The following is a 12,668-nucleotide window of genomic DNA, read 5'->3' as shown; positions in this document are numbered from 1 at the left end:
CAGCAATAACATATTTCCTATTCTTTTTGTGCCCATGCACTAATGCTGTCAGAGCAGAAGTAAACTGCTTCATGTTCCATCAATTTCTCCCGACTGAAAATATCATTAATGTGAGCAGACTACACAGATGAAAACTCAATAGAGATGCCTAACTGACTGAAACAGCTTACAAGTATAGTCATGTGACTGACACAGAACTAGGCTTTAAGTTTCCCCATGATGGGGGTGGGTTTTTTACTTTTTGTAGTAAGAAGCAGAATGAAACCATATATCTCAGTTTATCAGCATTTTTGTGTTATTACTATAAGTATTAAATTTTGCATTTCACATTATTTAAAAATGCCTTCACTACTGATTTATGTATTTATTTTTTTATTTTACTTATTTCTAACTTCATCGATCCAACTGTGATGGACCCACAAGGATCTAGAGTGTGTCAGTAAACAATCAATACAAAGATAGTAGTAAAGCAGTCAATCAGACAAAAGTAATACTACATGTTTGCTATGCACATATATGGTACTTTTACATGTTCCAGATGCATTTCACCGGCAGCCAGTGGAGATAGACCTGACACTGGCATGTGTGGGGGAACTTAATACAACCATCAGGAGTGGCATACACTGGCCTATAGTGTATGGTGTTGGTCAGTATGACTGCCATTGTTGGTTATTAATGTAGAGGAGTACACACTGTCTTGCAAATAGTGCTTTTTAAGTAATTAGTAACATTGTGTTTATATAAAGTAGGTCATGCATTACTTACAAACAAACAAACAAAAAAAGCATCTGTCTCATATTCTTTGTTAACCCTCACGTGGGTGCACCAATTTTTGTAACATGAATAGGCACATGGCATAGTTTTTACACATGTAAAAAATAGCTGGCTCTATGTTACCAAGATAAACTTGTACTATCAAACTCACAGTTTAATCTAGGTTTAATTAAGCAGTGATAAAATAAACTTATTTTATATGACCTAAATCACTGATAAATTAAGCAGTAATAACGTAAACTTTCATTGTATCACTCAAGTGTTATCCCACAGTAATGACCCACTCAGGGAATTAAACAGTGCAGTTCAGCAGATCCCAGCTGAACACTTATTCGATTACTAATTATCTTGGAGACAACTGACTCATTGTGGGATTGTGCTGCTATTGCAGAATCTGGGGCGTTTTCTTGCACAGATCATAATTTTTTTTTCTCACCCAGCTCACTGTTTATTTTATATTACTGTTGCTCACTTGATATATGACAACACAACTTACCACTGTGTTAGACAGAGCAATAATGAAGCAACAGGTAGGAGCTCATAATTGTAAAACAACAGTGGAGTGGTACAAGACAATTGTTATTTGTGTTTGGTGCACTTTATACATAGGCATGCCTGATTGAGGGTTAATATATCAATGAAAATAATTTTTTTAAAACGTATTATAATTGGATGAATAAAAAAATATACTCACCAGATGGTGGCAGCAAAAAGCACACTAAGGTGAAGCAATCTTGCAAGCTTCTGGAGCCAGTGGCTTCTTCTTCTGGTAGAGGGGTTGAAGGAAAAAGGAAGGGGGATGAAGGAAATGGACTCAGGAGATTTAGGAAATGGGGGGAGTTACAGAAAAATTGTCCAGAACCCCAGGTCAGGGGAGACTTACTGGAGGACTTTTCTGTAACTCTCAACAGTCCTTAAACCTCACCAGTCGTTTTCCTTCATGCCCCTTCTTTCCTCTTCTGCCCTTCTGCCAGAAGAAGGAGCCACTAGCACCAAAAGCTTACACAATTCCTTAACCTTTGTGCATTTTTTGCTGTCACCACCTGGTGAGTAGATTTTTGTATCTATCCAATTATATTATATTTTCAGATTTTTTGTTGTCATTTATAATTCATTAATTAATTTATTCATCATGTTCTGAACAATATTTGAACCTGTTAATCAACATCACTGCACAACTCACAAACTAACACATATAAAGGCCATATTCAACAAAACAGTTTCACAGCAAAGATAATAAATTATTGAAGAAGAATATGTATGTTGAATTTTGACACTTAAGAATCCTAGAACAAAAATATTCTAACAGAAACACTATTACTTTCTGAATGTATATTCTTAAAATTATTATTTTAGAAAGTGATTTAATAATCTGAATTCAGAATTAGTGTTGTTGAGCCTAGAGAACTTTTTTGTTATTTTATTTCAAACATTAATCAGAACCTTTTTCTTAAAAAATTTTGTAATCTTATTACTATTGAATCTTTATGCTGCTTGATTCATGCATTGTAAATATTTTGTAAATCAGCAGGCTGGGGTGTGTTTGAATGGGGGATGGTAGGGGGGAGAAGAGAATGAGAAGGAACCTACACTTTTCAAACTTTTCTAATATTTATTCACCAAAATTAAAATGGGAACACGAAAAGGAAGGCATCATTCTCTCAGTGTTTTCTTGCCTTTTGCAATAAATATCATTGGTATTCAGTTTTTACTTCAGTTTCATGAAACAGATTTTGTTATAACAGTGAAAGGTCTGGAGTGAAATAAAACTAACTACTGTAGGGCTATGTTCCTGAACTTCCGACAAATTGAGGTTACCATATTTCTTATATTTCAGGTGTTATCACAAAGACTGGTGAACTGTTCCCAGCAACTTTTCCAGACAAGGGCCCCGACCTGGCTTTGCGGATTGCCAGGCATCTGAGGGGTGGCCAGCAGGTATGTCTTATAAAACAACTTGTCTTCCATCAGTCCTACTTATACATTGTACCATGTCTGGATAACACTGGATATTGTGAGCAGTTGAAGTAAATGTGGTGTAAGTCACTCTCTCTTCATTGACTGACAGCAGTGCTTCTCATGTGGATGCAGTTGTGTGTGGCTGCAAGGACATTTCCCAGGAGCTTGGAATTTTGTATGGGAGTGTTTCTGACATCATTCATGGGTCCTTGGGGTACCAGAGGGTTTCATATTGGTGGGTGCCTAAGAAGTTAGATAACGTGATGAAAGGCACATGAATGACTGCATCACAGAATCATCTGCAGTGGTTTACTGAGGAGGGTGACAGTTTCCTGGACTGCATTAATACTGGATACTGCCTTTCACACTGGAGTAAATGGAAAATGCAGCTCATGTGTGAGAAAATGTGTCTCTTTCAGAGAAATGTGAGGTGGTGGTGGTGGTGGTGGTGGTGGTGGTGGTGGTGGTGGTGGTGGTGGCAGCGGTGATGGCAATGGCGGTGGTGGTAGTGGTGTTGGCAGTGGTAGTAATATTAGTAGTAGTAGTAGTAGTAGTAGTACAGGGTGTCTACGACCCGGGACAACCGGGAGATCCGGGAAAAACCCGGGAATTTTTTCATCCGGGAGAAAACCGGGAAAAACCCGGGAATCTTTTTGAGTTCCGGGAATTTTTCATTGTTTTAGTTTTCAGTTAAATTTTTGTGATTTTGACTGGTAAGAACCAATACTCTAACAAAAAAATTTACTGTATCCCACTTCTGCACAGAATAATACTGCAGCAACAAAACATGAACGAGAGAAAAAAAACGAAAATAAAACTTAAGTCGCAAATAAAATGCGCCATATACAACAACAAAACACAGTGCTCTTACAAGCGTCTGCCAACAGCAAAGTGTGTCAAAGGCTTTAGGAATACTGTGCAGTGCTTCTTAACAACAAATTGCCTCCAATGAGCATGACGTGACAGTTTCTTACATTAGATTTGTTTTAATGCAAGATCTTTTATATTTCACACGTACTAACATGTGGGCTTCCTGCGTCATCGTAGCTGCGCAAGTGCAGTGACGCCTGTTATCTGGCACTCTCTGGCAACTGCTGAAACGTACCTTTATAACAGGTCACGGTAAAATATTGCGAATATTGCTTTGAAAAGCGTTACTTTCAAAGTAAATTTCCTTTTATGTAAGAAACTATGTGAGAGAGTGTACGACGAATTTCTTAAATCATAGAGCGTTTGACTCTCATTTAAAAATAAACTGTTTGGGGACGACCATATGAAGAATTTCGAGCCCAGAAGATCAGACATTTACGTCGTTATTAAAAAAATTTACTGGCACATTTATGTGATGTATGACGCGTAAAAAATATCAACAATACATGTGGAAGCTTAGCTTATCTTGCAGCTTGTTAATCTTAGAGACCAATATTATGTGTGATAGCTTTGCTTTTCATGTAGCAACAATTGTACATTAATTTAATCCATTAATTTTTCTTATTTGTGTGTTCGCGCTACTTAAGAGTGATCTGACTACATCGCGTGTCAAATGCTGTCATCAGCTGGCAAGATCAGGTGACATGAGCTGTGACTCGCTTACAAAAGCGCGTCGCAATCTTGATTTTAATGCTTTGGAAAGCAACATGCGATGTTTGGTGGAATTCGAATTTATACCTTCGTAACCCGGAAATATGCAGTGCATATGTTGCTGCACATCAAAGATCTTTTCAAAACGTGTTTTTTCCCCTGAATTTCATTTTCTAAAGTGCCGGGAAATTCTACACAGGTGTATAAAACCATAAACCATAAAAGGATTGATAAGTGCCGAGAAAAAGTATACTGTCACTTAACATGGAAAAAGTGTATTTTCACCCGGAAGAAAGTGTATTTTCAACCGGGAAATCCGGGAAAAATCCGGGAATTATTTTTCCTTGTCCATGTAGACAACCTGTAGTAGTAGTAGGGTTATTCTCATCAGAACTGACAGCAAACTAACATTGACAACAATAGTGCAGGTTTACATGCTGAAGTCACAAGCAGAAGGTGAAGAGAGAGAGAAAGAAATGAGGATATTTAATGGGTAATTCAGTATGTAAAAAAAGAGAAGAAACTTTAATAGTCATGGAGGATTGAAATGAAATTGTGAGGGGAATGTGTAGAAGAAAGGGTTATGGGAGAATATGGGCTTCAAAGTAGGAATGAGAGAGTAAAAGACTAACTGAGTTCTTCAATAAATTTCCATTGGTAACAGTGAATACTCCATAATTTTCAATATGATACTGTCTGCAGCTGCGAAGAACTTCTGAAAGACTTCATGATGCCTTCAACTGCCATTCTCTTTGTTTCATGTACAATTTTGGCCTTAAGTCATTTTCAAGTTTTTATGGATGATTTTTTAGTAGTAAATTATGCCATGTACGTTGTTGCTCCTATGATTCCATGTAATGCTCATAAAGTAAATCCAAGATGTTTTATACTATTTTAGGAGCATATTACTTTCAAGCAGTTGTTGTAAAGCTCTTTGCACCAACACGCTCTTAAAATGGCATAAAACATCTTGGTTTTATTTTATGAGCATAATATGGAATCCTAGGAGTAAAGAATCACCCATAAAATACCTTAAAATGGCTTAAGACCAAAATTGTACAATTGTACATGAAATAAAGAGAATGGCAATTGAAGGCGTTATGAAATCTTTCAAAAAGTAAATACTCTGTTCAAGAATCACAGGAGGAGGAAAAGGTATACTTGGAGAAGGCTGAGAGACACAGGAAGATTCCAGTTAGATTACATCATGGTCAGGCTTACAAAGTGTACTCAGGAGCAGATATAGACTCGGACCACAATTTAGTAAAGACTTGTTTGATGGTGTGATGGAAGAAGAAACAGGAATCAAGGGGAAGATATAGGAGATTCATTAGTAGAATTAGAATTTAAAAGGCCTGTGGATGATTTAAGAGCAAAAAAAGGCCGGAGGGATAGATGACATTCAAATGGAATTTATAAAAATTGTTGGCAACAAAATCACTATTCACGTTGGCATGTAGAATGTATGAGACTGGCGACATACCATCAGACTTTTGGAAGAACACCATCCCCACAATTCCGAAGATAACAAGAGCTACAAAGTGTGAGATTATCACATGATCAGCTTAGTAGCTTGGGCATTCAAGTTGCTGACAAGAATAATACACAGATGAATGGAAAAGAAAAGATTGAAGAAGAATCAAGATATGTACATAGGATTTGTTGATTTGGGAAAGTGTTTGACAGTGTTAAGTGGTGCAATATGTTCGAAATTCTGAGAAAAATAGAGGTAAGCAGTAGGGAAAGGTTCATAATACACAATATGTACAAGAATCAAGAGGGAACAATAATACTGGAGGACCAAGAGCAAAATGCCTGGATTAAAAAGGGTGTAAGACAAGGATCTAGTCTTTTGCTCCTACTGTTTAATCTATACTTGAAGAAATACGGGAAAATTTCAAGAGAGGGATTAAAATTCAGGGTGCAAGGATATCAATAATAAGATTCACTGATGACATTGGTATGCTCAGCAAAAGTGAAGAATAATTACAGTATCTGTTCAATGGAATAAAGAATCTAATGAGTACAGAATATGGATTGAGGGTAAATTGAAGAAAGATGAAAGTGATGAGAAGTAGCAGAAATGAGAATAGCAAGAAACCTAAAATCAGAACTGGGGCTCATGAAGCAGATGAAGTTAAGGAATTCTTCTAGTTAAACAGCTCAATAACCCATGATGGATGGAGCAAGGATGACATAAAAAGCAGACTAGCACTGGCAAAAAGGGCATTCCTGGCGGAGGGAAGTCAACTGGTGTCAAACAAAGATCTTAATTTGAACGTACATTTTGAGTATAGTGTGTGTATGGTAATAAATCATGGACAGTGGGAAAAGTGGAACAGAAGACAGTTGAAGCATTTGTGATCTGGTGCTACAGAACAACACTGAAAATTAGGTGGACTGGTAAGGTAAGGGATGAGGTGGTTCTCCGGAGAATTGATGAAGAAAGAAATATATGGAAAACAGTGACAGAAGAAGTAATAGGATGGTAGGACAACTGTTGAGACCAACTGTTGAGACATCAGGGAATAACTGCCATGTTTAAAAAAATAAATAAAAATAAAAAATATGAAAAAGCAAAGGTAAAAAGAAGTTATCTATATTTAATTCCCATTATTATAAATATGAGCTTAACTGGTTGTTGATATAGTTTTCAGAAGTAGCTTGCAGTGGCTGCTTCTTCCATTAATATATAATTTGATGTACTATACATGTTAAGTATATTGAAACTAAGTGTAATGTGTGAACCAAAGATAAATAACATGGTAGGATTAGGGTGTAACAGCGACATAGGCCCAGTCATAGGTAAGACAGGTGGCAGACTTTGATCATTGGTAGAATAGTAGGGTAAATACAATCATTCTACAAAGGAGATTGCTTAAAAACACTCATGCAACCCATTCTACAGTGTTGTTAAAGTATGTGGGATTCATACCAAACAGGACTAACATGGAACATTGAATGTGTATTAAGAAGGAGAGCATGAATGGTCACAGGTCTCTTTGACCTACAGGAGAGCATCATGGAGATGCTGAAAAAACTGAACTGGCAGATGCTTGAGATAGACACAAACTATTCTGAGAAAGCCTACTTACAAAGTTGCAATAATCAGCTTTAAATGATGAATCTAGGAACATACTACAGGGTTGAATCAGAAAGTCTTTGCCTTAATTTTTCATTAGTCAAAATAAGGTACATACAGGTAATTACAAATGCATGTACTATTCTGTTTATCTTATACTATTTTTCTGCATATTCCCCACACCAGTTAAAACATTTGCCCCCTCACAGCACTAAATTTGATATGCCCCTGTGCCAGAATTCATCTGGCTGACTGTGGAACCACTGTCAGACTGCTATCTTGGCTTCACTGTTGCATATTAATCACTGTCCTGCCAGGAAAACATGTAAATCACTAGGGATGAGGTTCAGATTGCATAGTGGGTAGTCCAGACTAGTCGATACTCTCCTAGTGAAATGACTGGAGTTTGTTGGCCATTCTGTTTGCCACATGTGGCCTTGCATTGTCATGGAGGATTAAGCTCATTGTGCACATTGAGAATATCTCAGCACTTAATCCTGATGGCAGCTCATATGTGTGATACTGTGGAACAATAACTGTTGACATTGATGGTGGCATGTAGTGTCATGAAATACTGGAGAGTGGTCCTCAGTGATTCCAGAAGATCATTAACATCACCTCCCCAGCAGATGGCACTGAACAGAATTTTATTTTTTGTTTCTATTGAACCCGAATGTTTCCTCCTGGTGCTCTGCTGCTTTAATACCAGCACTGAATTCAGTACCTACATTTCATTGCAAGTGACAAAGAGGTCCAAGAAATGGTCACCCTACTCGGCATACCATTGCAGATGATTCAGTGAAGCAACCATTCACTTGCATTTCATCATGTCATCCAACTACTTAAGAACCCACTTATATGAAAATTTCTTGTACCCTAAGGACCCATGAACGGTTTTGTAAACACTCTCATACAAAATGTCAAGCTTCTAGGAAACACCATTGAGGTATACACAGCACTCTACTTTCAACATTGCATCCAGGTGGGAAGTATTGTCATCAGTCTGCAACAAATGCAGCCTCGCCAAATGCTCATTGTCATGCAAATTCACAACACCACCACCTCACACTTCACAAAGCAAGACACTTTTTCCCACAGGTAGGCTGCACTTCCCTGTGAATTTTCATGGGCATTCACCCCTTGCTCCATAGAAAACAAATTACACTTTGTTGTTCAAACATGATGGATGTGTTTAACGCAACCACCTCCTTGGACAACTGACAGTAGCTACATGCCATGGAGCTAATGTAATTTGACTGTAATTTGACTCATACTGTCCCCTATGTATCACTTCTGTGTAGAAATCACAAGGGCAAGATTAGATTAATTATAACACGTGCAGATGTGTTTAAGCCATCATTCTTCCCATACTCTAAACATAAATGAAACAGAAAGAAGCCATACAACAAATTATGACTAATGCTGCACTGCTTACATCAGCAATTTTGTGCAGATTACTTCCACAAACACTCTCTCTCTCTCTCTCTCTCTCTCTCTCTCTCTCTCTCTCTCCCCTCCCCCCCCCCACCCCACCCCACCCCAACAAGAGTTACTCTGAAATAGTCTACTCCCCTTTTTTTATGTGTACTCCATACTATGCATTCATATAACTTCACTGATTTCAGGCACCATTGTCAGCTGTCTAATATTGGAAAAGTTAAAACCTGCATAATGTGTACATTAGTATTAACAGAATTTCACGTCTTGGTGCCTCACCTCCAAATATTGTACTAAATTATAGGAGGAGGAGGAGCTAATAAGATACAGTCTTTTACTTTCTTTTTGAATATCTGAGGATTTTATGTTTCCTTGTTTGATGTCTACCAGCTTTTGCACCAGTATATAAAATGACATCGTGTACCCTACACAAGGGTGCATGGTCTATTTGGAAATTATTTTTACTTACAGAATTGTGTTGGTGAATTCCACGTTTCATTTTAAATGCACTCTTCTGATTGATTATAAATACATTCAGAGGGTAAATATATTTTGCACATGAGTGGAAGAATCTTTAGAGCTCTGAAGAGGCTTCTGCAAAATGTTCTAGCAATTTCATTTGCAGGTCAATACAATAATTTAAAGTGCAGTCCTACAGGATTGAGCTTTTTAGTCAACTTATCCAGACATTGCTGCATCTCAGTTCATTGTGTATTTGGATGCCTAGAAATTTCATACACACTTTAAAAAAAGTGTTGCCCATTGATTTCTACTTCTGATACCTGATAGTAATTTTAATTAGTCTGAAATTCCACAATGAGTCTACATAAGGTGAAGGTAAGATATCTGCAGTGAACCAGTTATAGACCTGTTCCATTATTCTTTTGCTTTGACAGATGTGAATGTGTTTACACTCTTTATCAGTGTACATGTGTCATCAACAAACATGACAGTTTCTTAAGGGTCCTCCAATATCATTTATAAATTGTTCATGTATGCCAAGAATAGGAGGGAGCCAAGCGCCAAACCTTCTGGCACACCATATTTAATGTTTCCATACCATCATAACCATAGAAATTACTGTGACTTGGTGCAATTCCAGTACAAGTAAATATAATGAATTTCATATTAATGGTCCATTTTCCCAGTGTTTTCATCTACACTTAGGAAGAATTCATCTATTATAGTGTTAGAAAAATTAATCAGGAAAATAAAAAACTTTAATTCTAGTCGATTCTATATTCTGCCTTGGATGCATCATTGTTTGCTCAGTGATTTCTCCTCTCTCTAGTCTGAATGGTGTGGTCTTTGTTTTACCATTTTAGTTTTCTTTCTTTCTTTCATTTCTGTCTCATTTTAGGTCTTCTGCTCATTCTTATCGAGTGAGGAGGCACAGTTAGCAGATTAGACATGCATTCGAGGACAGTGAGCTTCAAATCCAAGTCTGGCGATCCTGGTACATGTGATTTGTGGCCTGCTTACATAATTTCAGACAATGGTTCATATGAAAATGACACGGCAGATTTCTTTTCTCATTCTTGTCTGAAAAAAGTGTGTTCTTTGTCACTACTGACATGATCATCCATGAAGAATTAGGCACTTATCTTCCTTCTTTTTTTCCATCTTTTGCCCTATCTAATCCTTAGACTTTTCCTATCTGATTTTCCTTTTCTCATCTATGTTTCTCTAAAAAAGAAAAGAACTTATTAATTATCTAGCATATCAGTCTCATAACCATTAGTATTTCTTTTATCGGTTGTTACTATCTGTGTTGGCTTTGAGCCTTCTGCGCTGGAGAACAATCTTCTTGTTCAGTTCTTTCCCTTCAGCATCTCTCTCTTGATACAGTATCCTAAATGTTTTACCCTTTATGTTGTTTTAATTTATTTTTTTTTATTAACACACTCTTGCAAACTTTCTTTTCCCTCATTTTCCCTTTAATTTGTCAAAATGAAACACTTTATTATAATATGCTATGATTTCAGTTCCTTTTGTCATTGCTGTAAGGCATACATTGACATTTAGATAAGTTTAAGTGTTATTGGTGTTGTGTGTGAATGTTGATCTACACTAAGAACTATGTGTTTGTGGTGGGAAAAAAAAGTAACTTGTTAGATGCTTGATCAGAATACATGAAAAGCTGCACAAATACAGACACATTTGACAAACATGGAATTACAAATATCTCTCTGAAACAACAGTTAAAAAAGTCAACTTCAGTCTGGAACCACGCTACTGCTACGGTTGCAGGTTTGAATCCTGCTTCGGGCATGGACTTGTGTGCTGTCCTTAGGTTAGTTAGGTTTAAGTAGTTCTAAGTCTACGTGACTGATGACCTCAGATATTAAGTCCCATAGTGCTTAGAGCCATTTGAACCATTTTTTGAAAAAAGTCAAAGATATCACTTGTCTCTGCAAGTAACTATGTTTAGTGCTCTGAAAATCATTCCGCCAGAATTTATTACTTGTTATAACAGATGAGATATTTCATTTACAGAAAGTAATAAAGGTTGCAGTGAACGTTTCCTAACGTAGTGATATTAATTTGCAGGTGCTGGATATTTATGACTCCAATCTGGGTCTGTTAAGGATTGGACCATTCAATTATGACCCTCTGCGTGGAGTTGACTTGTGGCTCGAACAACCGGATGAACTTATACTGCAACATTTAAGCACGTCACCTGAAGTAGAGCCACCACACTTTGTAATGCAGGTTTGTCATTATGCTATGTATATGTACAAAAATTCAATGATCAGTGAAATTTTGACTTGCTGTCAACCATAGATTATTGAGTATGCTGGGAGAAACTAAAAATTCCCAGCAAATATTTATATTGTGTTACGCACTGGGAAACCCAAAAATCATAGGATATGGAAAGAAGTGGTAGAACAAATTCAACATATTTGATCATAAATCAACATTTTCCTATTTGTTTTTGACTTGTAAATCTGAGTTAATAGCAGGCTGCACTAGCAGTTGTTTGATTGTTATTAGAGATTTTGCATAACAGCTATTTCATCTACAAAAGCAACTGGAGTTATAAGGTAGAAGGAACAAAACCTGACAAATGGACAAATGGAAAGCTTTTTTTTTTCCAACCCTCCCATCCCCTCGCCACCTCTTCCACTTAGAACAGCGAATCTCACTGGAACAGTGAAGCAGAGAATTATGCAGTTTGGTGGTGTATGAGCAACACGCTTCTAGTTGCTTTTGCCTCAAGAGATATAATTTTGAAACTTTAAATAGTGCAAAAATCTCTAATGTTTACCATTTTAACATAACACTCAGCCTTTGTATGAATCATTAGTAGGTAACAAATCTTGCAGCCCCAGTTCCAATGCAGTAGGCCATCCCCAATATTTTAAGTTGTTGAAAAAGTCATTGTTTCAGAGAATAGTCATTCAAATACCTTTGATAAAAAGATGCTGATGCTCTCTATTTACTTCATGGGACTTAACTACCTACTGTATGTTTTCAATTTATTAGGTTTCAGAAGAAGCTCACTTTTTAACTACTAGTATAATACTTAAATTTTTCTTAAAATTGCCATAATTATCAGCAGCTACTACTGGTAGTCACTTTCTGCCTTTTGTTAACAGCAATTTATTTAATTGAATTTCATTATTCATTCATAGACAATTGACATTTTATAAATATTGTCTAATATATGTGAAATAGCTACATGTTTCATGACATAGAAAGGAAGAAACAAGAAAAGATTTCTGTATATGGACATAATGTGTACATACTATGCAAAAAAAAGTGCACAGAATTTTCAGTATATGCAGAATAATATTATTCATCAGAATAATTAGCAACCAGCTGTGCAAAATAA

At 36.7% G+C, this 12,668-nt stretch overlaps 1 protein-coding gene across 1 annotated transcript in view; it reads left to right on the top strand.

The window, feature by feature from the left end:
- Nucleotides 1–12,668, top strand: part of LOC126175088 (protein N-terminal asparagine amidohydrolase) — a 252,953-nt gene that overhangs the window by 234,542 nt on the left and 5,743 nt on the right. The window contains exons 5-7 of the mRNA XM_049921632.1: nucleotides 539–646; nucleotides 2,612–2,712; nucleotides 11,384–11,545. Coding sequence (XP_049777589.1) covers nucleotides 539–646; nucleotides 2,612–2,712; nucleotides 11,384–11,545 — 371 coding nt within the window. The remainder of the gene's footprint in view (nucleotides 1–538; nucleotides 647–2,611; nucleotides 2,713–11,383; nucleotides 11,546–12,668) is intronic.

The sequence above is a fragment of the Schistocerca cancellata genome, chromosome 3 (genome assembly GCF_023864275.1).
Source record: "Schistocerca cancellata isolate TAMUIC-IGC-003103 chromosome 3, iqSchCanc2.1, whole genome shotgun sequence".
In the NCBI taxonomy this organism is placed as follows: domain Eukaryota; kingdom Metazoa; phylum Arthropoda; class Insecta; order Orthoptera; family Acrididae; genus Schistocerca; species Schistocerca cancellata.
This window is presented reverse-complemented; position numbering and strand designations above follow the sequence as displayed.